Source organism: Notamacropus eugenii, chromosome 4, assembly GCF_028372415.1.
Source record: "Notamacropus eugenii isolate mMacEug1 chromosome 4, mMacEug1.pri_v2, whole genome shotgun sequence".
NCBI classification, from domain to species: domain Eukaryota; kingdom Metazoa; phylum Chordata; class Mammalia; order Diprotodontia; family Macropodidae; genus Notamacropus; species Notamacropus eugenii.
The window spans coordinates 90,089,280-90,116,853 of NC_092875.1; the positions used below are offsets into that span (position 1 = coordinate 90,089,280).

General features: G+C 39.6%; 1 protein-coding gene across 1 annotated transcript; it reads left to right on the top strand.

The window, feature by feature from the left end:
• Positions 1 to 1,679: 1,679 nt before the first annotated feature.
• Positions 1,680 to 10,468, top strand: LOC140500375 (lymphocyte antigen 6H-like). The gene is made up of 5 exons (XM_072602901.1): positions 1,680 to 2,326; positions 2,651 to 2,796; positions 2,991 to 3,086; positions 5,467 to 5,583; positions 9,496 to 10,468. The coding sequence occupies exons 3-5, from the start codon at positions 3,023 to 3,025 to the stop codon at positions 9,711 to 9,713; spliced, it is 399 nt and encodes a 132-aa protein (XP_072459002.1). The 5' UTR covers positions 1,680 to 2,326; positions 2,651 to 2,796; positions 2,991 to 3,022; the 3' UTR covers positions 9,714 to 10,468.
• Positions 10,469 to 27,574: the final 17,106 nt, after the last annotated feature.

Consider the following 27,574-nt stretch of genomic DNA (forward strand, 5'->3'; position numbering starts at 1 on the left):
AATGTTCCTAATCAGCTAAATCCAGCAGGAGAGCTTGGGTTCGCTCAGAGAGCAAAGCATGTCTGTTATGCCAACCAGGGTGCTTCTTCTGATTGGTTAGTCCAAGTTTTGGCCCTTGTTGAGGGAGGGCTCTAATGATCTCAAAAATCATCACTACCAAGACAATAGATCATAACCACCTGTTGTCCTCAGGTGAGTGCCCAATTTCTGATCTCTTTGGAGATCAGGAAGAAAAGGGAAATGGAAATGAGTCAAGTAGGATTCCAGAAAGGTCCATCTAATAGACTGTGAGAGCTGAAGGGTGGCTCACATAGAGCAGACTCTAATGAAGAAATTGTAAGTTGGTATCTGCTGGCAGTGTGGTGTAGATGGTAGAGTTCTGGACTTGGGTTTAGGAAGACCCACTGTCAAATCCTGCCTCTGATGGCTAACAGTTATGTGACCATGAACAAATGGTTTGGTGCCTACGACTTATCTAAGACTTAAATAGAAAGAATGTGACCTTCTTGAGGTCAGGGACTGTTTCACATTTGCCTTTGAATCCCTGGAACTTAGAAGATTTGATCTCCTAGGTTGCAGAGAGATGGTGATCTTCATTGCTGGAAGGAATTCTCTTCCCAAGGAATGGATTGAGGGCACCCTGGAGTAGGGTGGTATGGGGGGAGGGGGGAATACCTCTCTCCCTGAGAAGCCATAGTTTTTGAAATACCACTAATTTAATTCAGTAAACACATATTAAACATCTTTTAAATGTAGAACAGTACCTGGGGTATGGAGAGTAGGACTTTGTCTTAGGATACTGAAATTTAGGTCACTGATAGCCCTTGTAGAAACAATTGGGCTCAGCATCTAGTTAGCAAGAATAACTAGGTTGGCCACAGGGGAACACTTGCACAAGATCAGGAGTCTTCTTTCTCCAAAGTGTAACAGTTAGTCAATCAACCCCTTGTCAAGGCTCATCCATGTACAATTGTTACCCTTACCCTTCAGGTCACTCTGTCAGACTAGGCAGGGGCTGCTTTTCCCATGGTACTGAGCTTTTTGACTCAATTTATATTAGTCTTTTCTGGGCAGCTAGGTGATGCAGTGGATAGAGCACCAGTGCAGGAGTCAGGAGGATCTGAGCTCAAATTTCACCTCAGACACTAGACACTCACTAGCTGTGTGACCTTGGGCAAGTCACTTAACCCCATTGCCTCATCCTTGGACTTCTCTAGTCATCCTGATCAATATCTGGTCACTGGATTCAGATGGCTCTAGAGGAGAAGTGAGGCTGGTGACCTGCACAGCCTTCCCTCACTCAAAAAAAGCAAAGTCAAGTGCAAGTCATGTCATTACTTCTCTCATGACATGGTTTTCTTCAGCAACAAAGGACGAACACACATATGAGTCTTTCTGTGTCTAGAGTAGAGGCAGGACTCATATGTATTCTGCAACATTATGAAAATAACAAACACATTCTCACTTTGATTCTGGCCCCACCAGTTCTCTTTGAACAAAATAAATCTATCCCTAGAGGGGTTCTGGCTTCCTTCCTCTCATTCTTGCTCCGTTCCTTCAATTTAAAAAAAACCCTACCAAGGTCAAGGTGATAGCCATCGGGTTTTTATTTTAACAATATAAACATTATAAGTATCCAAAGCAAACAATCAGATAATAACTAGCCCCAAAGCTGCCCAAAGCAGATTGCTTGGATCTGCAGTGATGAGAGGGAGTAATTTTCTCCCTTGTACTCCTTTAATAATGAATCAAAGGGAACAGTAAGAAGTGAAGGACTGAATGACAAATGGGAAAATGATTTTTCCTCAGGAGGGATAGAGGTGGGAAAGAAATGTGTTTTTGGCAAAGTGGGTATTCCTCATTGGGCCCAAAGTCTGCCTGCCCCACCTTCCTTTTTCTGGTTTGTGATTTGGTCTGGTATGTGTCTTACTCAGCTCCATTCTCCTCCATGACTTGGATACCATGATTTTCAGCAGAGGTTCAGGGGATAGCTACCAGCTATTACTTGGCTTCTTGCTTGGAAGGTTCAGAATGAAAACCTGACTGCGGCCTCTTTCTGTGCCATCTCTCAAGAATGGTTAGGTTCCCTTCCTTGGCTGCCTTCTTTGGATTCTTCTTGGAAGTCTGCTCAGGGGCAAACTCAAAACTGCAAGAACCTGTGGAATGTGGGTTGTCTACCTGGCTTGAAGACGTACCTTAGCCTGCCAACTTTCTAAGTTAACTCTAATAGGAGGAATGAGCCTGCTGTGGAGCATGGGATTGCACTATATTAAAGAGGAGGCCAAGGCAAGCTTCCTTTCTTTCTCCATTTTCCCCCCAACCCTTGGTGAGTTACTACTGGTTCTGCCCTGCTCTATTTCTTTCTCTAGACACTGATTTCCCCAAGAGCCGCCTCAAAGTGTCCTAAAATCTTTTCCCTCAGAGGATCTTATAACCTAAGGTATGAGGTCTTTCTCCAATCCTTTCCCTTCTATAGAATTTATTTTTCAAAGCTGGTTTGAGGGTGCCTTCAATTCTACTGACCCTAGGTGCTTACCCCCCATGCCATTGCTACTAGTTATGAAATGGCTCCTGGGCTTGAGAAACATAATATTCTTCTGGGCAAATACGTGTAAAATAGGCAAATACGTCATTTTGTATCTTTCTGAAGGGACGATGTATCAATGACTGTGAGAGATCAGAAAAGACTTTGAGTCAGATGTGGGCATCTGAAATAAACCCTGAAGAAAGCAAAGGATGCAAGAAGAACAGGTGACAGTGAGCACATTCCAGGCACAGGGAAGAACTTATGAAGAGGTAAGGAGATGGGGAGGGAGGAAAGAATAAGCATTTATATCCCACTTATTGTGTGCCAGCTTTTACGTGTACTTTGCTTTTGATGGAATTAAATGCTGCCTTCCTAGAGGTGGATGAACTATCCTGCTGGTAAATCCTGTGGAGTTTTCATCTTTTATTTAGCAGCTCCTGAATTTCCCCATCATTTTTATCAGATCAGTCTTGGTGTTTGAGTGTTCTGATCCAGATGAGCAAATGCAGTGCTGTACACCAAATCGCTGAGAGTTGCCCACTCCTCTTCTGCTCCAACTGTGAGTTGGTTCAACTTTCCAAGTTAGCAACAAACTGTTGAGCTCAGAGAAGAGCTCTAATTAGTTGACATTAATTCTTCTGGTAGTCATTTTGCCTTGGGGATGGCACTTTTGATAAATGTGAATATTTAGCTTGGAAAGGATAAGTCTATGATCAGTCTAGCACTTTGCAGGACAACAACCAACCAATCAATTAACCAATCTACTCTGTGTCAGATGTGCTAAGCAATTTATAAATACTATCTCATTTGCTCTGTGACCCTGTGTTGTTGCTGTTGTCTGACCCTCTATGACCACATTTGGGGTTTTCTTAGCAAAGATACTGCAGTGGTTTTCCATTTTCTTCTTTAGCTCTTTTTTACAGATGAGAAAAATGAGGCAAACAGGGTTAAGTGACTTGCCCAAGGTCACATGGCTAGTAACTATCTGAGGCCAGCTTCTGAAGACTCAGATCTTCCTGATTCTAGTGCTTTATCCACTGTACCACTTAGCTGGCCCTGTGACGCTGTGAGGTAGTTGCTGTTGTTATCCCCATTTTAGGCATGTTGAAGAAACTGAGGCAGACAGAGATTAAGTGTCTTGCCCAGAGTCTCACAAGTATCTGAGAAGATTTGATCTCTCAGGTTTTCTTGACTCCAGTTTTGGCACTGTGTCTTATTCACCACTCAGTTGCCTCTGTGATGTGGGGGTCAGCAGGTAGGCTAGTTCACCTAGAATATGGAGAGTATGAAGGGAAGTAGTGGTTAAGGTCATAGCTTTAAAACAGGAAGGCTAGTGAAATGGAAAGAGCCTTGGAGAAAATAAAATAAAAAAAAACAACAATGAAAAGAATAACTACAAAAGAAAGAACTCTGGAAATTGAATCAGGAGACCGAGGTTAAGTGTTCACTATGTGATTACAAGCAGATAGAGTAGCCTATGACTCTGAGTCTTATTTACCAAAAAGGAGAGTAATCCTCAGACTTTCTACCTGCAGTGAGTTGTTATGAAGAAAGTACTTTGTAAAACTTGAAGTGTCTCAGAAGCAGGGGTAATTACTCTTGAATTGTTATCACCTGGATGTGTGAGTATTGGAGTGGGAAGTTATGAATTCTGGAAACTAACTTTTAGGAGGATTTGGCTTCAGTTCTAGGACAGGAGTAGCTTATGTTTGAGGAAGTCAGTTAGTCCTTCCCTAGGGTGGAGCTAGAGGGCAGGCTCCAAGACCACTAGGATAAATAAGCGTTTAACTCATTTAAGACCACACAAAAGTGAAGAGCCAGGCACGAACCTGCTTTCCAGGTGAGTTTTGTGAGGGTTGAATGGGGGATATACCTGATCTAGGACTCTTGTAAAGATTTGTACCCACGTGTAATTTCTATCCATGTTAAGAGAAGGCTCTCACTAGGTCGAGGAGTTTCAACTTTCTCATGTGACCATGGGGAGACACTGAATGTTTTTTGAGCAGGGGGAAGAATTTTAGCAGAACTGGGATTTAGGAAGGTAACTCTGGCAGTGGGGATAATGGGAGAGGCTAGACAAGAGGCAGAGAGGCCAATTACAATAGTCAAGGTGACATGTGATGAGAACTTGGGCTAGGTTAGTGATCCTGGGAATCGAGAGAATGGGACTGGACTATGAATTATTATGGAGGCTGAATGACTTAGAATAATGGAAATAGCCCTGGAATTGTGACCAGAGGAACTGGGTTTGAATCCCTACTCTCTGTTTGCTACTTCCAAACTTAGGTCTATCTCTTAACTCCTCTATACCTCAATTTCCCTATTTGTGAAGTGAAGGAATTGAAGTAAATTCTTTTTTTAAAAAATGACTTTATTTTTAATTTGTGAAATAAATGGTAGTAAATTCTTAGGTTTCTTCCAGTTCGAAATTCTCTATCAAGTCTTGGCAACTGATCCAACATGGGATGATGAAAGAGAAGTAGGAAACAAGGCTGACAAGGCTGGTCTGGGCAGATGGCAGATGGGCTTGAATGCTCTCTGCTCTTATTCTCAATGTTGCCATCTGTAAAATGGGAATAATAATAACCCTTACATGGGGTAGATGTGAAGAAAGGAATTTGTAAACCTTTAAGTCTTAGAGAAAAGGTAGCTATTATTATTTCTCTCTCATTTTGGCAGGTGGTGTATTTGTGAGCTGGGTGAAGGTGGGGTGGGAGGCCTGGGAATTCTTCCCATCCTTAGCCCATCCTTCCAAATGTTAGGAAGCCTGGAGTCCAGGTTGTAGGGCAGGAGGCAGCTCTCACGCAGACGGACTCTCCCTTGCTTCTGGGTTTGGGGACTTGGGGTTTGATTTGCCCAGTATCTACATGGGGTGCCCTTGGGATGTTGGGCTCTCTCTGGCAAGATTGCTGCTCTGATCCATATATGCTTCTCCATAGTTCACTGCCTGCAGTGTTTATCATGTATTGATGTCTCCAACGTCAATGACTGTCGTAAGAAGACATGCACAAGTGATCAATCCACTTGCTTCAAGGGTGTGCTAACTCTACCCTTTGGTGAGTTCGGCTAGAATACGTCCAGAGTTCAGAGTTTCATCTATGGCAGTTTGGGAAATGTGGAGTGTGTAGGAGGTAGGGAGGGGGAGGGAGAGGATGACTTTGAAGATAGCCTAGTCGAGCCGAGGCTAGCCTAGCCTAGCCAACCTTGCCTTGCCTTGCCCCGAATCCCACAGCTTTATAGTGCCTCAGAGTTAATGGGGACCTCAGAGAGCACCCAGTCCCACCCACACAGGAGCAAGCCACTGTCTTCTCTAGATCAACCTGATAAGGAACCATCCAGCCTCCATTGAACCACTCCAGGAATAGTATCCTCCCTTCCCCTCAAAGCAGACCATTCCTGTGCTGGACTGCTCTTCTGGTCATAATCTATCAACCAATAAGTGTTTTTTAAGCACCTACTATATGTCAGACTCTGTGTTATGGGTAGTGAGGCTTCAAAGAAAAATGATCAAAATAGTACTTTCCCTCATGATGTTTCCTATTGGAGAAAACCACAATAGTAAATGCATACAGAAATATATGCAAAATAAAGCAAGGTAATTTAGGGGATTAGGCATCTAGGTGGCACAATGGATAGAGTGCTGGGTCAGAAGTTAGGAAGACTTATCTTCCTGAGTTGAAATCTTTCCTCGGACACTTACTAGCTGTGTGATCTTGTCAAAGTAGCATAACCTCTCTGAACGTTAGTACCCTGCTAACTTCATAGATTAGGTTTGAGACTCCAATAACAGGACTTGGTGGGGGGTTAAGGAAGTAGAATGAGGCAACTAGATGGCACAGTGTATAGAACTCTGGGCCTGCTGTCAGAAGGATCTGAGTTTAAATCCAGCCTCAGACATTTACTAACTGAGGGACCCTGAGTAAGTCACTTCACCTGCTTGCCTCAGTTTCCTCATCTGTAAAAGGAACTGGAGAAGGAAATGGCAAACAGCTCTAGTATCTTTGCCAGGTAAATCCCAAATGGAGTCATGAAGATTTGGACATGACTGAAATGAATGTGTAAGAACAACAATTTAGGAGGTTGGGTATTAGCAACTGGGGGAATCTGGGGAAGCTTCATGGAGAGGGTGTTCAAGCTGGGCTTGGAAAGAAACTAGGTATTCTAAGAAGTGGAGCTGAGGAAGGAGAACATCCCATGGGAGAAGAGCCAATACAAGGAGCATCAAATGTGCAAAGGGAAATAATATATAATAAGGCTAGGAGAGGTAGGTTGGGTCTAGTTGTGAAGGACCTTAGTGAAGGACCTTAAATGCCAAACTGATGAGTTTATATGTGATTTTGAGATAATTGGGAGCCTTGGGAGTTTACTGAGTACATGAGTGCCATGGTCTAAGCTTCTTTTTGACTCCATTTGTTGTTGCGGTTTTTTTTTTTCAATGATACTGGTTTGCCATTTCCTTCTCCAGCTCATTTTACAGATGAGGAAACTGAAGCAAATAGGGTTAAGTGACTTGCCCAAGGTCACACAGCTAGCACGTGTCTGAGGCCAGTTTTGAACTCAGGAAGATTGCTGACTCCAGGCTCTCTGCACTCTATTCACTAAGCCACCTAGCTGTTCTCAGTTCTTCAAGTGCCCAAAGGCAAGTCTTTTCTTCTCGAGGCTCTATAAACACCTTCAGTCCTTTTGTCTGATCCTCGTGTGATATGGACTCAAATCTCTTTGTTGTTCTATTTGCCTTCTACTGGCTACTCTCCAGCTTCTCAATATACTTTTATAACTGTGGCATCTGGAATTGCCCTCTAGAACAATCTAGAAGAGTCTCCAGAATCTAGAATAGTCCTCTAGATTAGGTCTTGTGAGCAGAGTACAGTGGGACGATGGCCTCCTTTTCCTGGAAGCTAGACCTCCTCGAATAGCCCAAGATTAGCTTTTTTTTTCTTTTGGCTGCTCCATCACCCTGCTAACTCTTATGGAGTTTGCTCCTCCCAGTTTGGTTTTCCTCATCTGGCTGTTTTCTAGCTAGAAAATGTCTCTCAGTCAATTGACAATGAAATACCTACAAAGTCCTAGGCATTTTGCAAGACTCATATTTTACAATTGCAAAGAAGGAAATGATCTCTTCTCTCAGGGAGCTGACTTGTAATGAGAGTTGGGGATCCATCCTCAACTATGACATCTGTACCTAAAGATCAGTCTCCAGGTGGGTCAGCCTAGGGCAGAGTCAGTATCATCAATTCCATACCTAAGACCTCTGTGGCTTAATCAGTCCTGTGAAAGCCTTGGGGCAGCTAGGTGGTACAGTGGATAGAGCACCAGTGCAGGAGTCAGGAGGACCTGAGTTCAAATCTCACCTCAGACACTTGACACTCCCTAGCTGTGTGACCTTGGGCAAGTCACTTAACCCCAACTGCCTCATCCTTGGACTTGTCCAGTCATCCTGATCAATATCTGGTCACTGGATTCAGATGGCTCTGGAGGAGAAGTGAGGCTGGAGACCTGCACAGCCTTCCCTCACTCAAAAAAAACAAAGTCAAGTGCAAGTCATGTCACAAGTCATGTCGCTACTTCTCTGATGACATGGTCTTCTTTGGCACACAACTGTGAAAGCCTACAGATCCTAAAACCTTCCTTCCCCCCCCCCCCCATGAAAGAGAAACTGTGCTTACAATTCCAATCTGAGAAAGTAATTTCTTTGTGTCTTGAAGGTTTTTCAGTCTCTGGGAAACCTCCATTCAAAAATAAACACTTGGAGGGAAGGTCTGGCTAAGCCAGAGGAGAGACACATGTGGGCAGGTTCCCTACTCCTGAGCTAAGTCATTTTCAATTGATGTTTTATGGAGCCCTAGATGCCCAGACCTGGAAGGGACATTGAAAATTTATTCAGGATATACTTCTCACCTTTGATCATGATAGATTCAAGCTATTGGTTCAGCTGCTTTTCATTGGCAGCTAGCAAACTGTTGCCAGGCTCCAACATTGAAGCAGAAATTACATTAACTAATTAGAGTTATTCTGCTTCTGCCTCCTTGCTCCTGATCTTAAGACATCTTCCTGCATCTCCCTTTCATTTAGGAGAGGCATACTTCACATGTATTAACTATTATGGGAACTTAATGCCTATTTGTAGCCTTGTTTCTACTGGAAAATAGGTTCTAAGTTCCTAAACACAAAGCCATTGTAGGAATTGAACTAGACAATTTCTAAGGTCTCTGATAGCTTTGACACCCTTGTTCTATATTCTCAGGTCTTTTCAAGCTCCAAAATCCCATATTTAAGGTGTCTTTCAGCTCTCACATTCTGGTTCTGTGTTCTTTTTCAGTGCTAGTATTCAGTATAGTAAACTCCTTAACATTTTGAATTCATTCTCCACCATTTATTCTGGGAAAATCTCTGAGGGATTCGGTAAATACAATGAGAATTAAAGAGAGAGGCGTCAGTGTGGGTTAAGGATGGTTATGGGGTGCTCTAGGGAAGAAGAGGGAACTGAACTGAGAAATGAAGGGAAAGAAGAAGGTTGGTAGAGTAAATCCATCCTAGGAGGGGATCATAGCATGGACAAGGGCACAGAGGTAATTAATTTGGCATTTTCAGAGGATTGTTGTTCAGCTGTGTCTGATTCTTCACAATCCCACTGGTATTTTCTTGACAAAGTTATTAGAATAATCTGCCATTTCCTTCTCCAGCTCATTTGATCAGTGAGGAAACTGAGGCAGACAGGGTTGAGTGACTTACCCAGGATCACACAACTAGTAAATATCTGAGGCTGTATCTGAACTCAGGTCTTCCAGACTCCAGGCCTGGTGCTCTATCCACTGTGCCACATAGCTGCCCTTTTCAGGGTATAGTCAGGAGCGAGTCTTGGCTTGTGTGAAAGGAGGGTGTTAAAAAGTAAAGGGACATGAAAAAGAAAAGGAGGGATCACACTGGATATGAAGACCTTGAATACTCAGTTTTCCTTTATTCCACAGGGTCTAAAGAGAAATCCTATATATTGGATTGTGCTACTTCCTGTGAAGATTACAAAAACTTATTTTCGAATGTTGAACAAGCAGGAATCAACATGGAAATATCCTGTTGCAGCACTGATCTGTGTAATGGGGTGGATGGGGTCAGGGGCAACCTCTGGGTCCTGGCAGTGATGCTCCTCCTCAGCCTGGGACCTGCCCTTCTCTGGGCTGGGCTGTGAGAAGATTCCTTCCTCACCAGCCTTTTCTCACTAGGCTTTCCTTCTGGTACCAAGCCCATGAAACAGGTGCACCTGCTCTAGTCCCACCTCAGCCCAGTTTTTGAGTAGAGAGCTTTGGCATATTTCCTAAGCCCTGGCAGCCCCAAAGAGACAGACCTGAAGCCTCTCTGTCTCTTAGCCAGCGACCCTTCTTTTTATCGTTTTCTTTCTTGTAGTATTCCTCGTTGGTTCCCAGCCACTTAGTTTCTCCCTTGTTCCAGTGTATGTCCCTGGGGAAGATTTTCTTCCTTCCTTCTTTTGGCTTCAGTATTATAGATCTAAGGAGGATTAATTGTTAAGTCTTCTTTGAGGAGAGAGAAGGACCCTCTGTCTTAGGACACAATGGAGAAAAGGGGAGCTCAGGCATTTTGGAATTGCACAGAAGAGAATAAAAGAGAAACATGAAAGGGCAACTGGACCTTAGAGACCAAAAAGTGGAAATTTATTTGGGCAACTTAGGGAAGAAAATTTTGCCTGGCCTTGAGGTAGGAACTGGAGGTACCAGAGAGAGGAGGTTGAGTCTTGGGATACTAGAGAGAGAAGAGCTTGGGTCTGGGAAAGGAATGACCTCAGGGGGCTTGACAGAAATCTCTGGACTCAAGATCTTCGAGGCAGACATTTCTCTGAGCAGAACAGAGCTGAGCACTGTCCCTGGTATGTCTTAATCTCCCTAGCAATTGCATCATAACATATAAATAAACTTATGAATAAATGTATGTTCTGAAGGTATGTTTCTATCAAGCATAATTAATGGGTGTGTGGAAGGAAATTTCAGATGTGGATTGTTTAACTGGTTTTTTAAAAAATTGTGCTAGGCATTGAATGTGCAAACAGAAAAGTGAAATAGCTCCTGTTCTCACGGAGCTTACAATTTACTTGGGGGTGGAGATGCTAGTGAGTGTGTTCGTGTGATATGTACAAAACATGTAAATACAAGCTTATTTGAGAGGGGAGGGAAGATAGAATATTAACAACTGGATATATCATAGGGTCAGAAAATGATAGAAGTTCCGTACTGAAAAGAACCTCAGGGGCCATTTAGTATAAGAATCCTCTCCCTGAATAATCTAGCTTTTGTTTGAAGACCTTCAGTGATAAGGAACCCATAAGCTATGAAGGCAGCCTATTCCACTCTTGAAGAACTCAGATTGTTGGGGATTTTTTCTTTTCATCTACCCTTTTGCAATTTCTACCTCTTACTCTTAGTTTTCCTTTTGAGGCTAAGCTGAACAAGTGAATTCCCTCTTCCATATGACAACTCTTCAAATACCCAAAGAAAACTGTCATGTCCCTTAAAGTCTTCTCTAGGCTAAATATCCCTGATTCCTTTGATTTATTCTCATAGGTCATACTGTTCCATTTTGTACCAGCAATTAGGGGACTTAGAGGAGGATTTCATGAGAGAAGTAGATAGGTCTTTACAAACACTAGTTTGTAAAGCAATAGGCCTAGCAGGTATCTATCAGTAAGGAGAATGAGTCACCACCAAAGGTATGTCCTCCTTCACTGGAAGTCTTCAAGTAGAGGGTTGATTGCTAGTTGCCAGGATTGCTGTAAGAAGGATTCTTATTCAAGTATGGGTTGTACTGGATGGCCAGTTAGGTCCATCCGACTAAAAATAATGATTCCTTGATTCAGAGTCTGCCTTTAGTCTAATACATTTTAACTCACTCGAAGACCTTAAACAAGATATGAGGCAACAGATAACTAGGGAAGAATACAACCAAAGAGAGAGCCAAGATGGTGGAGTAGAGAAAGCAGAGTTCTCCCAACATTTTCCTCTAAACAACATTAAAAAAAGCTTCAAAATGAATTTTGGAGTGGCAAAGCCAACAAAAGAACAGAATGAGACATTCTTCCAGCCCAAGACCACATAGGAGGTTGGAAAGAGATTTTTGACATGGGGAAGGAACTATCACGTTGGTAAAACAGTAGAGGGCTTAGAATTGTTGTTGTGTTTGTCCTTTCTTGAAGAGGACCATGACATCTAGATGATGACATGACTTGCAGCTGACTTTGATTTGAGTGAGGGAGGGCTGTGCAAGGTCACCAACCTCACCTTCTTCTCCTGAGCCATCTGGGTTCAGTGGCCTGATATTCATCAGGACGACTGGAGATGGCCCAAGGTGCAATGTGAGACCTTGGCCCATTCTCTCTTTGAGTGAGATACACCCATTCAATGAATAGGCTTCTGGGAGAGGAAAAGAGAAGGTAGATTCTGGTTAACTAATCTTTTTTTTTAAATTAAAAAACAAAACAAAAAAAGTGCTTGGACATACATAATAATATTTGATCATGACACTGCTTTGAGTCAGGAATTATATTTTAAAGGGAAGGAAACTGAATCTAACTGATAGGTCAGTCTTTAAAGAATGGATAAGATTCAAAGAGACTTATGAAATATGAGCAAATTCAGGAGGCAGGACAGTACAGGACATGAAAAATAGAAGAAGAAATTATAAAACTTATAATAGACAACTCAGATTATGTAAAATTTTAAAGGTTCTTTTGGGGAACAAGATCAAGGCAGCTAGAATAAGAGGAGAAACTGCTAAGAGAAATGCAGTATTATTGTGCAACAAGATATGATAAATGAGAAATTCAGAGAAAAACGGGAAAACTTGTATGAAAAAAGACAGAGTAAAATGAACAGAACCAGAAGAACAATCCATATGATTTCAGCAGTATAAATGAGAATAACATTGAAAGGAAACAATAATTGTAATGATGAAACTTGGTCCTGAATAGAGGATAAATGAACAGGAAAGTATGGGTGCAAAGTGTTGCATAACTCTCAAAATAATTGCTGGTTTGGTTTGTCGTGATTAACTGATGGGTTTGGGGTTTTTAATTATGGGGAGATGGGATGTTATAAAGGAGAACTTAATGGAGGAAAAACAGGTGGGCTCATCCCCTACCAGGCAGTAAATCCAGGAATGACTACTATTTAAAAGGTAAAGAAATCAACAAAAAATTACTTTAAAATTAATTACAGGAATTAATTGCAGAGATAGCAAGTATAGCAAGATAGCAACAAATGCACAGGGTAATCATATGAGATAGGGCTGCAAAAGTGAAATATCAAATTGCAGAGGGTCTTCAGTTAGGTAGAGGATAAAAGAAGGTAACTTTACGTAGACAAAAGGCAAGCACGGAAAGTTATGAATGAGACTAATGTGACCAAGTCTATTATGTAAGTAAATCTAGCTACAATGTGAAGGTTGGTTTCAAAGCAGAGAAAATATGAGACTGGAATATGGCAGGTGACAGCAAAGCTTATGCTATCTGAGGGTAGAAAATTATAGAAGTAGCACCAATAGGACTTGGAATTAGATATGGAAAGCGAGGGAAAGGGAGAAGTCAAAGACGCTACCAAAGTTTAATCATGGGAGAACTGAGTGAATTGGTGTTACCATGGTCATAAATTGTGAAATCAAAACAAAGGGCAGGTTTAAGGGGAAAGCTATATACTCTGAGCAATATAATTTTCTGTATTCCCAATAACATCCAATACTGTGGTTTGCATGTAGTGGTTTGCAAATAGGAATGCAATAAATAAAATCAAAATTAAATCCATGGCAGCTTTCTCCAGAGATTACTTCCATATTATCTTCAGTTTTCAGTGCTTTTTATTACAAAAGTTCAGCGATCAGCACTTGAAGGCAGAGTAGATAAAAGTTATGCCTTGTGCGATGTCTCAAAATTACCAAGACTACATTTGAACTTTTTTTCTTAAGTCATTTATACAGGGTATCCCAAAAGTTACTGTGCAATCTTATGATTGCATGAAATGAAACTAAGGTTTTGGGGACATCCTGGAGAACACAGAACACAGATTCTAGGTAACCTGGGGTTTTGTTTTGTTTTTTAATTTGACCTGTAATTTTGTCAGTGGAGAAAGCTCCTGGAGAGGAACTTATTCAACCAATAGACTGTTTTGTAGTTTAGTATTAAGAATTACCTAAAGCAATGAGCAGTTAATTGACTACCCCAGGGTCACTTAATGTCATATCATAATGTCATATGTCATAATGGAATGAACTCAGATCTTGCAAACCCAAAGGCTAGCTCTCCAAACATTATGGCTCTCATTACATGGCTCCTTATAAATATATTCAGTCGTTATATTGTTCCCAAATCACATATATCTGCCATAACACAGATAACCTATATGGAAGCAGGTAGCTCTTGTCCTCCAAAATTGGTAATTTTTATTAATTGCCTACTATGTTCTAGACAGTGTGCTAAATGCTGGGGATGCAAATGAAAACAAAGACAGTCCCTGTCCTCAAGCAGTTTACAATCTAATGGGGGAAACAAACACAAAAGGAAGCTGAAAAGGGGGGAATGAGAGAATCAAAAGAAGGGAGAAGGAAAAGACACAGAGGTAGCATGGAGAAGTCCAAAAGCAGTATAGCTGGAAGTAATACTGAATTCCTTGCTTAAATAGAGGCCCTAGAGCCCATGGCCCTTGTCCTTCAGTCATAGGGTCCAATAGCATCCAATCAGAGAGGCAAAGGATCCTGACGAGATGTTAGTATCAAACAGATTCAATCTTGCAATGTAATGAGATTTCCCAGTGATGAGTTTTCTGGAGAAGGAATGCAAGTTCCAAAGAAGTCCAAAAGCAGTGTAGTTGGTAGAAAAATCACCCAATAAAAGTCTCCTATAAGAACCCTGAAACTTCAGAATACTATTCTGAATGACAGCCCTTAACCATGACATTTGGCTGAAAGAAATTTCATAGCATCCTGTATTTCAGAGCTGGAAGAGACCCTGAGAAATTATCTAGTTAAAAAATCCCAAGATTAGACCTGGAGGTAGATGGGATCTCTAAGGCCATCTAGTCCAATTCTCTCTTTTACAGATGAAGAAACTAAAGCCTGAGAGATGAAGTCATTTCCTCAAAGTCACATAGGCAGTAAACTCAGCTAGGAATCAAAGCCAGGTCTCTAAATCGGAGGCTCATTTTACATGCATTATTACATGGACATGCAGCCACAGGAATCTTTATGCATGATTTAGTGGCCCCTATCAATGTGAACTGGACGCTCCTGGCCTGGAACACTGAGAAATAAAGGGACCCTGCCAAAGGGTCACAGCCAGCAGGTGCCAGAGGCAATAGCTGAACCCAGGTTTCTTGGCTTCAAGACTGGCTCTTCATTCACAACAATGAAGTAACATTTTGTCTGAAAAAATAAAAACTGAAATTGCATCTTCCATCCCACAGCCTTCACACATGCCTGCAATGCACTCTCTCCAACTTCTGCCTCAGGAAACTCAGTTTTCTTCAAATTACAGTTCATATGCCATTTTTTCTGGGAAGCTTTTCAGAGATCCATAGAATTGTAGACTTAAACCTGAAAAGAACCCAAAACATAACCCAATTCAACCCCCCCTTTTTTTTTTTTTTTACAAATGAAGAAACTGAGACCCAGAAGTGAACCCACTTCCTGTTTTTAAGACTCTTGGGTTAAAGTCTTGGGGCCATCCCTATTAGGGTTTGAAGGGAAGTGCTGGTTCTGGTGGTGGTGGCTTTACTTGCCTGGCACATGATATTTCCCATCTCTCCTTTAGAGTGTCCTGCTGCTTCAGCAAGACTGACTTGTTTACTGACTGACAATTAACTTATCTATAAAACAGAGAGAATATTGGTACTATCTACCTTACAGCTTAGGAAAACACTTGCATACCTCAAAATTTTATATGAACATGAGGTTTCACTCTTGCCTTTGTTATTTGATTATTTTATTTGTTACATTTAAGAGCTATACACTGTGTTGTTAGACAGAATTTGTGACAGTTATTTGGGTAGCTAGGTGGCACAGTTGATAAGAAGGCTAGGTCTGGAGTCAGGCCTTACTAACTTGCCAGTTATGTGACCCTAGGCAAGTCCTTTAATCTATTTACCTCAGGGGGCTTAGAATACGATATTCTGAAAGGCAAAAGAGCTGGGAATACACCCAAGAATAACCTTCACAGAAAAACTGAATATAAATTTTCAAGGGGAAAAATAGATATTTAATGAGAGAACTTTCAAGCATTCCTAATGAAAATACCAGAGCTGAATAGAAAATTTGACTTTCAAATATAAGATCCAAGAGAAGCATAAAAAGGTACACAGGAAAAAGAAATGAGAAGGGACTCAATAAGGTTAGACTGCTTACCTGTCTATATGGGAAGATGATACATGTATCTTCTAAGAACTTCAACATAGGAAGAGGGTGTGGGAGTAAGTCAGTTATGTGGGGATGATATAAAAAAATGGATAGGTGAAAAAGAGAGATGACCTGGGAGAAGGGGGAAGGGAAAGGAAAAATGGGGGAAATTATCTCACATAAAAGAATTATGCAAGGAAGAGCTTTTACAGTGAAGGGGAAAATGGTAGGGGAGAGTAAGGATGCAACATTTGAACCTCACATCTAAAGTGATTCAAGGAGGAAAAATATATCCACATATTCAAATGGTAACAGAAATCTATCTTATAGAAAACCATGAAAAGAAGGAGATAAGAGAAAGTGATGTGTGTGTGTGTGTGTATGTGTGCATGTGTGACAAAATGGAGGGAAGACAAAAGAAGGCAGTAGTTAGAAGCAAAACCAACATTAGAGGTGGGGCAGAACAAAACAGAGAGAGAAGGATAAACAGAAGAAAATAAAATAGAGAAAAATGCCCAGTAGTGATTATAATCATGAATGTGAATGGGATGAACTTACCCATAAAATGGAAGTACAAAGCAGAATGGATTAGAAATCAAAATCCGACAATATGTCATTTACAAGAAATATACTTGAAACAGAGAGACACAGAAAATTAAAATAAGAGTCTGAAGCAAAATCTACTATGTTTTAGTTGAAATTAAAAAAGCAGGGGATAGTAATCATGATTTTAGACAAAGCGAAGCAAAAATAGACCTAATTAGAAGGGATAAACAGGAAAACCACATCTTGTTAAAAAGGAACCATAGACAATGAAATGATATCAATACTAAACATATGCATCAAATAGCAGAGCATTCAAATTCTTAAAGGAAAAGTTAAATGAATTACTTGAGGAAATAGATAATAAAACTATACTAATGAGGGACCTCAACTCCATCTCAGAGCTAGATAAATCTAATCATAAAATAGATTAAAAAAAAGAAGTCAAGAAGATAAATAAAATATTATAAAAGGTACATGTGATAGATCTTTGGAACAAATGAATAGAAACAGAAGAGTTTACCTTTTTGTCAGCTGTACATGATGCCTTTGCAAAAGTTTGCTGGATATTCGGGCATAAAAACCTCACAATCAAATGTAGAATATCAGAATTAACTTTTTAGACCATAATACAATAAAAATTACATTTGGTAAAGGGCCATGGAAACATATATTAAAAATTAATTGGAAACTAAATAATCTAATCCTAAAGAATGAATGGGGTAAAAGAAAAATCATAGGAAGAATAAACTCATTAACGAGAATGACAACAATGAAACAACACAACCAAATTTGTGGGATGCAAACAAAGAAATACTTAGGGGAAAATTTATGTCTCTTAATGTGTACATCAATAAAAGAGAGAGATCAATGGATTGGTTATGAAATTTAAAAAATCATTAAAAATCCCCAATTAAGCATCAAAATGGAAATCATGAAAATCAAAGGAGAGATTAGCAAAACTGAGAATAAAAAAACAAAATTGAACTAAGAAATAAAACAAAAAACTGGCTTTATGGAAAAAACCCCCAATAAAATAGACAAACCATTGGTTTATTTGATTTTGGAAAAGAAAGAAGAAAACCAGATTGCAATACCAGTATTAAAAATTAAAGAGATAAATGCACCACCAATGAAGATGAAATTAAGGCAATCATTAGGAGCTATTTTGTCCAATTATATGTCAGTTAAATTTACAATCTAAGTAAAATGGATAAATATTTACAAAAATGTAAACTATTCAGATTAACAGAAAGAGAAATTAAATATCCAAATAATCCTTAGCAGAAGAAATTGAACAAGTCATCAGTGAACTCCCTAGGGAAAAAATCCTCAGGACCAGAGGAATTTACAAGTGAATTCTACCAAATATTTAAGAAACAGAAAATCCCAATGCTCTATAAACTATTTTTAAAAAAAATAGGTAAAGAAATTCTACGAAATAATTTTTATGACACAAACATGCTTTTGATACCTAAATCAGGGAGAGCAAAAACAGAGAAAGAATTTTATAGACCAATTATTTTAATGAATATCAATGCAAAATTTTAAAATAAAATACTAGCAAGGAGATTACAGCAATATATCACCAAAGATCATACCTTATGACCAGAAGGGCTTTATACTAGGAATGCAGGGCTGGTTCGATATTAGGAAAACTATCAGCAGAACTGACTACATCAATAAAAAAATAACACATACTGTGCAATTATACCAGTAGATGCAAAAAAAGGTCTTTGAACAAAATACAACCCATTCCTATCAAAAACACTAGAAAGTATAGGGATAAATGGATCCTTTCTTAAAATGATAAGTCAAGTTATGTCTATATAAAATAAAGAGCAAATATTATCTGTAGTGGGGATAAAATTGAAGTCTTCCCAGTAAGATCAGGAGTAAAGCAAGTCTGTCCATTATCATCAATTTTATTCAATTATGTGCTAGAAATGCTATCTATACCAATAAGACAAAAGAAAAAAAAATTGAAGGAATAAGAATAGGCAAGAAGGAAATAAAACTATCACCTTTTGTAGATGATATGATGATATACTTAGGAAACCCCCTAGAATCAGCTGAACAAATATTTGAAACAATTAACAACTTCAGCAAAGTTGCAGGTTATAAAATAAATCCACATAAATCATTATTTCTCTTTGTTATTGTTCAATTGTTTTTTTAGGGGTGTCTGACTCTTTGTGACCAAATTTGGGGTTTTCTTGGCAAAGATACTAAAGTAGTTTACCATTTCCTTCTCTAGCTCATTTTACAGATGAGTAACTGAGGCAAGCAGGGTTAAGTGACTTGCCCAAGGTCATACCACTAGTAAATGTCTGAGACCAGACTTGACCTCAGGAAAATGAGTCTTCCTGATGTCAGGCTCAATACCCTATCCACTGTGCTACCTTGCTACCTCTAGCATTTCTACATATTAACAGCACCTAACAAAAAGAGATGGAGAAATTCCATTCAAAATAACTGCAGACAATATAAAATACTTGGTAGTCTACCTGTCAAGACAAACCCAGGGATTATATGAACACACAAAACAATTTTCACAGAAAAAAAGACAGGTCTTAATAATTTGGGAAATATTAATTGCTCATGAATAGGCTAAGCCAACATAATAAAAATGACAATTCCATTTTAATTATTTACTATTCAGTGCCATACCAATCAATCCACCAAAGAATTATTTTATAGAGTTAGAAGAAATAGTAATAAGATTCATCTGGGAGAATAAAAAGTAAAGAATATCAAGGGAATCAATGAAAAAAATATGAAGGAAGGTGGCCTTGTAGTTCCAGATTTCAAATGATATTATAAACCAGTAATCATCAAAACAATCTGGTACTGGTTAAAAAAACAGAGTGGTGGATCAGTGGAATAGATTAGGTACGTACACAATACACAATAGTAAAAGACCATAGTAATGTATTGCTTGATAAAAGCCAAAATTCAAGCTTTTGAGATAACTTACCATTTGAAAAAACTGCTGTGAAAACTGGAAAGGATCAGGGTAGAAACTAGGCATAGACCAACATTTCACATCATATACGAAGATAAGGTCAAAATGGATAAGTGATTTAGACATAAAGATGGAGATAATAAATAAAGGGAGAATGGAAAAATGTACCTGTCAGATCTATGGATAAGTGAAAAGTTATTTCAAACAAGAGAAAGAGGGTATTACAGGAAGTAAAATAGATAATTTTGATTGCATGAAATTACAAAGCTTTTGCACAAGTAATATTAATGCACTCAAAATTAGAAGAAAAACAAGAAACTTGGAAATTTTTTTTCCAATTTTTTGTTTGATAGAGACCTCATTTTTCAATTACATGGAGAACTGAACCAAATTTCTAAAAATAAGAGATATTTATTAATTGATAAATGGTCAAAGGATATGAACAGGCAGTTTTCAGAAGAAAGCTATCAATAGTCACATGAAAAAGATGCTCTAAATCACTACTGATTAGAAAAATGCAAATTAAGGCAACAACTCTGAGATACCACCTCACATCTGTCAGAAAAGGAAAATGACAAACATTGGAGGGTATGTGGAAAAATTGGGACACTTGCATAATTGGTGGAGTTGTGAACTAGTCCAACCATTTTGGAGAACAATTTGGAACTATGCCCAAAGCGCTATAAAATTGTGCACACCCTCTGATTCAACAATACCACTATGAGGTCTGTATCCCAAAGAGAACAAAGGAAAGGGAAAAGGACCCCTTTGTACAAAAAAAATTAAAGGAGCTCTTTTTGTGGTGAGAAAGAATTGGAAACTGAGGGGATGCCTAACTATTGGGGAATGACTGAACAAATTGTGGTCTACAATTATGATGGAATACTACTGTGCTATAAGAAGTAACACTTAACTACTCTGATGAATACAATAATCCAAGCAAATTCCAAGGACTCATGATGAAAAATGCTTTCCAACTTCAAAGAGAGAACTGATGAATTCCAAATGCAGACTGAATCATACTTCTTTTCGTTATCTTTATTTTATTATTTTATTTGGTTTGTGTTTTGTTGCAAAATGGACAATATGGAAAAAGGTTTTCTATGACCTCACAAGAACAATCAAAATCAATTTGCTTGCCTTCTCAAGTATGAGAGAGGGATAGGAAGGAGGGAGAGAATTTGGAACTCAAAATTGAAATACCATGATTGTTGAAAAAATTTTTACATGCAGTTGGGAAATATGTAATGAAATAAAAGTAATTTAGAAAAACACAACCAAGGAGGTACTGGAATATGAACATGATTGTCTTTAGGAAATTATAGTAAGAGGGGGGATGCTCAATGATGGTCCTTTGAGAGAGGCTGCCCTCGGACTTTGAGATTTAGTTTTGCCAGGATCTTTATAATTCTTCTTTATGGATCAAATGACCGGGGCCCTTTCATATCCACATCAGGGTCTTTTATGGAGACAGTTTATTATGATCATAGGTTTTATGGAGAGGAAGTAGATTCTCACTGAGATACATCTGATTGCCTTCTCATTTCTGATATCACAGGCCAGGAAACACAGCCTTAGTCAGTGAACCCAGTAGGGAAAGCAAACATATGGTCAGTCAGATAGGAGTACAGTCAGGAGAGATCAGTGTCACAAAAACTGAGAGAAGAGAGGATTTGAGAGAACATGTTGCAAGTAACACTGCAAAGCAGGATGAGGAAGGAGAAAATTTACAAGAGAGGAAACAAAAATATCTGTTGCAGATGACTTTCTCCAGGAGTTTAGCTGAAAACGGAAGCAGATAAAGGATGAAAGTATGGATAGCATGCTGAAGTGCATTGTTTTTAATGGTTATGTGTTTGTAGGTAGCAGGGAAGGAGCTAGAAGGTAGGAGAAATTGATGATAAAAGATAGAGGGATGGTGGTTGTGGCACTTTTCTGCAGAAAATATGTAGAGATGGGATAAAGAATACATATAGAAGGGTTTGCCTTTTCAAGGAGAAGGATCATTTCTTCATAAGAGAAATGAGGAAAGAGAGAGATAGTGGGGCAAGACATCTGAGTCATCTGCCATTGAACCATAGCAATTAGTGTCTGATCATCCAACCAATCTGTAATTCATCTGACTGTATTATTATTATCTAATCCACATCTCTTCATCTCTTCTGTAGGAATGGTATGTCTGTCTCTTTTAGTAAGGAAAGAACAAATGAGTCTCAAGCTTTAGTACTTGTTTCGTCTTTGACTTATAAAGCAGATGAAAATATATAGGAAGCTTAACTGGAAGGTCTAAACAGTACAACAGCTGAATCAAAAGAACTTTTAGAAAATAAATGCAAAACTGCCAGGCCTAGAGGCCTGAGGGCTACCTGAGTCTTACCTTACCTATCACAGGTCTTCGGCTGGCCAAACCAGATAAACGTATGAGAGAAGAGACTTTCCAGAGTCGAACAAGGGTTAGGCTTTATTCAGGGTCTTGGTTACATGTGCAGGGGGAACTCTTCCTTAGGAGAGAGAGAGAAATCTCCCAAGGAGGCAAAGATCTTACAGTAAGAGAATGAAAGCAGAAGTGGAAGTGGGGAGAGAGGGAAGAGGGAAGAAAGAAGAGAGGAGAGAAGGAAGAGGGGCCTTCTGTCCTGTAAGGGCCCCTCAGCGCTAAGAGCCCTTCAGGCTTTCCTGACCCTACTTAAGCTCCCCGGCTGCATAGTTTCCACCTGAATACCGTGCCTGTTAGATAACAATAGGTGTACCCAGATCTGGGCCAATCTCGAGGGTGGGAATGCTCTCTCCCATCACGTTTCCCACGGGAAGAGGTGGAAATGTACGAGATATCCCAGTCTCACACCTCAATTCCCTGCTGTTCCCTGGGGGGCCTCATGAGAACTCTAAGGTTTAGAAGTTCTCACCTTTACCCGCCCGAGACTGTCCACATGGAACTGAGCTTACACCCCCAACACAAAACAAAACATGCCAGATATTTTCCCTGAAATTATCCTGTATCTTTAAAAAAAAAACCAACTTTTTATAAAGTGTTTTAGCAGATACATATGAAAATATCAAAGAATTGATGCTAGGGTTGGAAGCTCAATTCCATGTGGACAGTCTCGGGCGGGTAAAGGTGGGAACTTCTAAATCTTAGAGTTCTCACGAGACCCCCCCAGGAAACGGCTGGGAATCGAGGTGAACCGAGCTATCTCGTGTATTTCCGCCTCTTCCCGTGAGAAACGTGATGGGAGAGAGCTCTCCCCGCCTTCGAGATTGTCCCGGATCTGGGCACACTATTGTTATCTAACAGCACGGTATTCAGATGCAAACTATGCTGCTGGAGAGTTTAGGTAGGATCAGGAAAGCCTGAAAGCTCTCTTGGCGGGAGGGGCGCGGAGCGGACAGGACAACAGGGCTCTGCTTTTCCTCTCTCCTCTCTCCCCTCCCCCTCTCTCCCCTCTTGTACTTCTACTTCCAATCTCTTATTGTAAGATCTTTGCCTCCTTGGGAGATCTTTCTCTTTCCCTCCTAAGGAAGAATTCCCCTGCACTTGTAACTAGACCCTGAAATAAAGCTCAACCCTTGTTCGACTCTGGAACGTCCTTTCTCTCATGCAAGCATCCGGTTTGGCCAACCGAAGACCTCGGGAGGTGAGGTAAGAAGACTCGGGTAGCCCTCAGGCCTCTAGGCCTAGCAAATTTAGCCTCTAAATGCTTTAACATTTTTTATAGCATTCTTTAGCTTCAGAATTAAGAAGAAAATTGTGATGTTTAAAAAGGTGCAAGAGACCTAATTTCTGGGTAATTTAATAATTTTATTAACAAGGTCAGCAGATTATTAACCAAAGGATGGTCATTTGGCTACCTTAGATGAAAGACAGTCATGGCGGTGGACTTAACAGTTTATATACCCTTCAATACAGTAGGTGGTCCATCAAACAACAATTAAATCTAATTGGTTATCACGATTAGAGGTGGGGTATGAGTATCTCTTGGATAGGGAAAGTTGTTATTTGTTCTTCCTTCTCAAAGAGGACCATGAAATCAAGGATGCGATACTATGACATGCAAGTGAATTGGATTTAAGTGAGGAAGGGCTTTGCAAAGTCACCAGACTCACTGTCTCCTTCCAGATGGATCTGGGTCCAGTGGCCAGATATGGATTAGGACAACTGGATATGATCCTGGATGTAGTGGGAGACCTTGGCCTTTTTAAACTAAGGTCTTTAACAGGTTTGATGGAGGCAACAGCCTATCAGTGATTAAGGCTGGTTGTTTGTCCTGAGTTCTAAAAGAGGACCATGATGTCAGGGAGGTGCTGTTCTAATCTACACCTTGCATTGGACCCAGCACAGCCCTCCCCATTTAAATCCAATTCACTTGCATGTCATGGCATTACCTCCCTGATGTCATGGCCCTCTTCTCAAATAAAGGACAAACAACAACCACCTCTGTGAATGGGCAACACAACTCACTTTCCTTCCTTCCTTTCTTCCCTCCTTCCTTCCTCCTTCCCTCCCTCCCTTCCTTCCTTCCTTCCTTCCTTCCTTCCTTCCTTCCTTCCTTCCTTCCTTCCTTCCTTCCTTCCTTCCTTCCCTCTCTCTCATTCTTTCTTTCCCTTCTCTTTGTCCACATAGGGCTCCATACCCCTACTTGCTGGTGCTCTGCTCAAAGACATCTTGAGGTTTACATCCTAGATTTCTTTTTAAGGACCATGCCTTTAACCCAAATCACTCTGGCTCTCATTGATTGTCCAACAGTTATTGTTGTTGCTGTGTTTGTCCTTCATTCTCGAAGAGGACCATGCCATCAAGATGATAACATGACTTGTGGTTGACTTTGATTGGAGTGAGGGAGGCCCGTACAAGGTCATCAACCTCATTTTCTTCTCCTGCTCCATCTGGGTCCAGTGGCCTGATATTCGTCAGGACCACTGGAGATGACCCAGGATGCAATGTGAGACCCTGGCCCTTTCAGGCTAAGTCTTATCACATTCTTACTTGGAGTGAGATACATTCATTCAATGAATCAATGAAGAGGCTTCTTTAAGTTACTCAAGAGATGGCCCCTTCAATTAAAAAAAAAAAGAAAAAAACAACAGACTGGGAGGGGAAGATCTTCATGGTTCCTGGGTAAAAGAGAAACAATTTCTATTTAGTTATTACATGTAATATGTAATAAATGTCCAACAGTAGTTTCCAGGCCAAGCCGCATTTTGTCATGGTTTGGGCCCTGATCAGCTCAGAGTCAACGTAAAATAGCAATTGTTCCTGTTTTGGCCAGAAATTCTGAAGGTCTTCCCCTCCCAGATTGATTTTTTTTTATTATAATAAAGAAGCCATTATCTGTGTCATTTCTCACCTAACCTTAATCCTTGAGTGAGTAGTTGCCTCAGTCAAACTGAGACCTGTTAAAGATTTTAGCTTAAAAAGGCCAAGGTCTCCCACAATATCCCCAGTCATCTCCAATAGTCCAGATGGAGGAGAAAGTGAGGCTGGTGACTTTGCACAGCCCTCTCTCACTTAATTCCAATTCATTCGCACCAGAGCACTCATAGCTTTAGGCTATCAATTCAAAAGGTCTCCACCCTAGATGAAATTCCTTGCAAGTGTGGGTGGGGTCTTATCTGGAGAACCTATGCAATCTCATTATAAGTACTGTACTTCAAGAAAAGGGAACTTTTGGGAGCTTACTCTTTGAAAGCATTTGTTTGGCCAGATAAGTCCCCCTCCCCCACCCTCACCCCCAACTTTGAAAATCCTCATGTTCGTGCTTCCCTCTCTGCTAACTGTGGTCAGACAGTCTGGACATCAGACTGTCTGTTGGTTTAAGATGTATGTATTGCTTATGGCAGACAGTTTGGAAGTGTTGTCTGTTGATCTGTATTTCTCTGTATTTTCTCTGAAGTTTAGGGTGCTGACTTTTCCCCCTGAACCAAGTGAATGATACATGTGTTTGATTAAAGTGATTATTGGCCCCTCAAAAAAAAGGAATTTTTAAAAATGAGGAATTTAGAAAAGGGGAGAGCTTCTGAATCTCTCGAAGATAATCATTTCTCACAAAATGACCCAATAGTTTGTCACTGTGTTTCTACCCAATTTGAATGCATGTGGTTGCTGTTCAGAAAGAGTTAAGCCCACATTACCTTCCTTAATAAGAAATGACAGATCATACAAACAAGTTACAGCTTATCTTGTCAGTTTTGTCTTTAAGGTCCAGCTGTTCTTTGTTTTCCTAAGGAGATAAGGTACTTTTAAAGGCTGGACAATGGCCTGTTACATATTTGTGAGTTGTGTCCTTTATATTGAATCTGGAATGTAATTTACTGATTGGCATCTTATTTCTAATTTAGAAAAGAAATGTTGGAGAGTAATCTGGAATTATGCCCAAAGAGTTATAAAATGGTGTACGGCCTTTGACCCAGCAATACCACTATTAGGTCTGTTTTCCAAAGTGATCAGTGGAAAAAGATAGGAACCTATATATTCCAAGATATTTGTATTTTGTGGTGGCAAAGAACTGGAAATGGAGGGGATGACCATGAATTGGGGAGTGGCTAAATAAATGGTGGTATATAATTGTGATGGAATACTACTGTGTTGTAAGAAATGATGAGCATGTTGATTTTTAGAAAAAAAATAGAATAACTTGCATGAAATAATGCAGAGTGAAATGAGCAGAAAAAAGAGAACATTGTGTACAGTAACATCAATATTATTAGAATAACTGTACTAAGCTGTTCTGAGTAATATGAATATTCAGTTCAACTAAGAAGGACTTATGAAAGAAATACTGCCCACCTCTAGAGAAAGAACTGATATATGACAACACGAATTATATGGTTCCACATATATATCCATATCAAATGTTGACCTTCTCTAATGAGGGGCTGGAAGAGAGGGAAGGAGACAACTTGGAACTCAAAATGTAGCAAAAACTATAATAAGTACAAAATTAAAAAAAAAGAAATTATTGACATATAGAAAGAAACAAAAAATGCAGGTTTGTCAAACATTTAATTCCACTTTAAGGATATACAATAAGAATTTTCCCACAAATTAACTCCATTTTTGAACTAATTATCAAAAATCCACCGACTAATCATTTGGAACATTGTTCTCACAATTTATATATCGGTCTATAAACTTATATGAGAATAAGGCAGCTTTTAGACTTTAAAATGACTAAATTTAAATTGCTAGCACAGTTACAAAATTGTCTGTACAGGACAGTTACATCCACTGATTCCCCCCAAAATTTCCCTACAGTTGGCATGTCATGGTTAAAGGAGAAAAATTCCACAGCAGTAGCCATGGAGCCATGAGGATTGATTTTGTAAATATTCCTGTTGAGTAAATGGAATGGAACTGGTTTTTCTTCATTATCTTTGTTTATCCAAAATATCCTATATGCATCCTTTGGAAATCTGAAGATTCTGAAGCACTGTCTTCCATGTGAGATATCTCAAAAAAATAGTATTTTGGTTTTAATTAACTACACAAGTAATTTACTAGTCCATGTTATAATACTGTGTCTTTACAGAGTATAGTACTTTCATTTTTTCGTTTCCTTCTCCAGCTCATTTTACAGATGAGGAACAGAGGCAAACAAGGTTAAGTGACTTTCTCAGGGTCACACAGCTAGTGAATGTTTGAGGCTTGATTTGAACCCAGGAAGAGTTCAAACACTCTATCCACTGCACCACCTAGCTGCCCCTCAGAAGGATGTATTGATAACTGAAGGAAGAAGAGTCCAAAAATAAGCAACTGGGAAAATATAATCCCCAAAAAGGTTGCTACACTAAAGATTTGAAGAGGGGAAAAAAACCTCTACAAAACACGATCTTGGCAAAAAATATAAAAAAACCAAACAATCAATAAAAGGAAATCTTTTCAAAAAGTATACCCAAATTCCTAGAATCAATTTGAGTTTAAACCAGGAATGGGAGTATGATTCAAAAACAGAAAAACCGTAGCCAAAATCACATCAAAAATAAAACTATATCAATTGATAATGAAAAAGTCTGTAACAAAATATATTATTTTTTAAAAAATTACTAAGTACAGACATAAATAGATCTTTGTTTTAATCATTCTTAAGGTTCTGCTTATTTCACTCTGCATCAGTTCATAGAAGCCTTTCCATGTTTTCTTGAAATCATCTCTTTCTTCATTT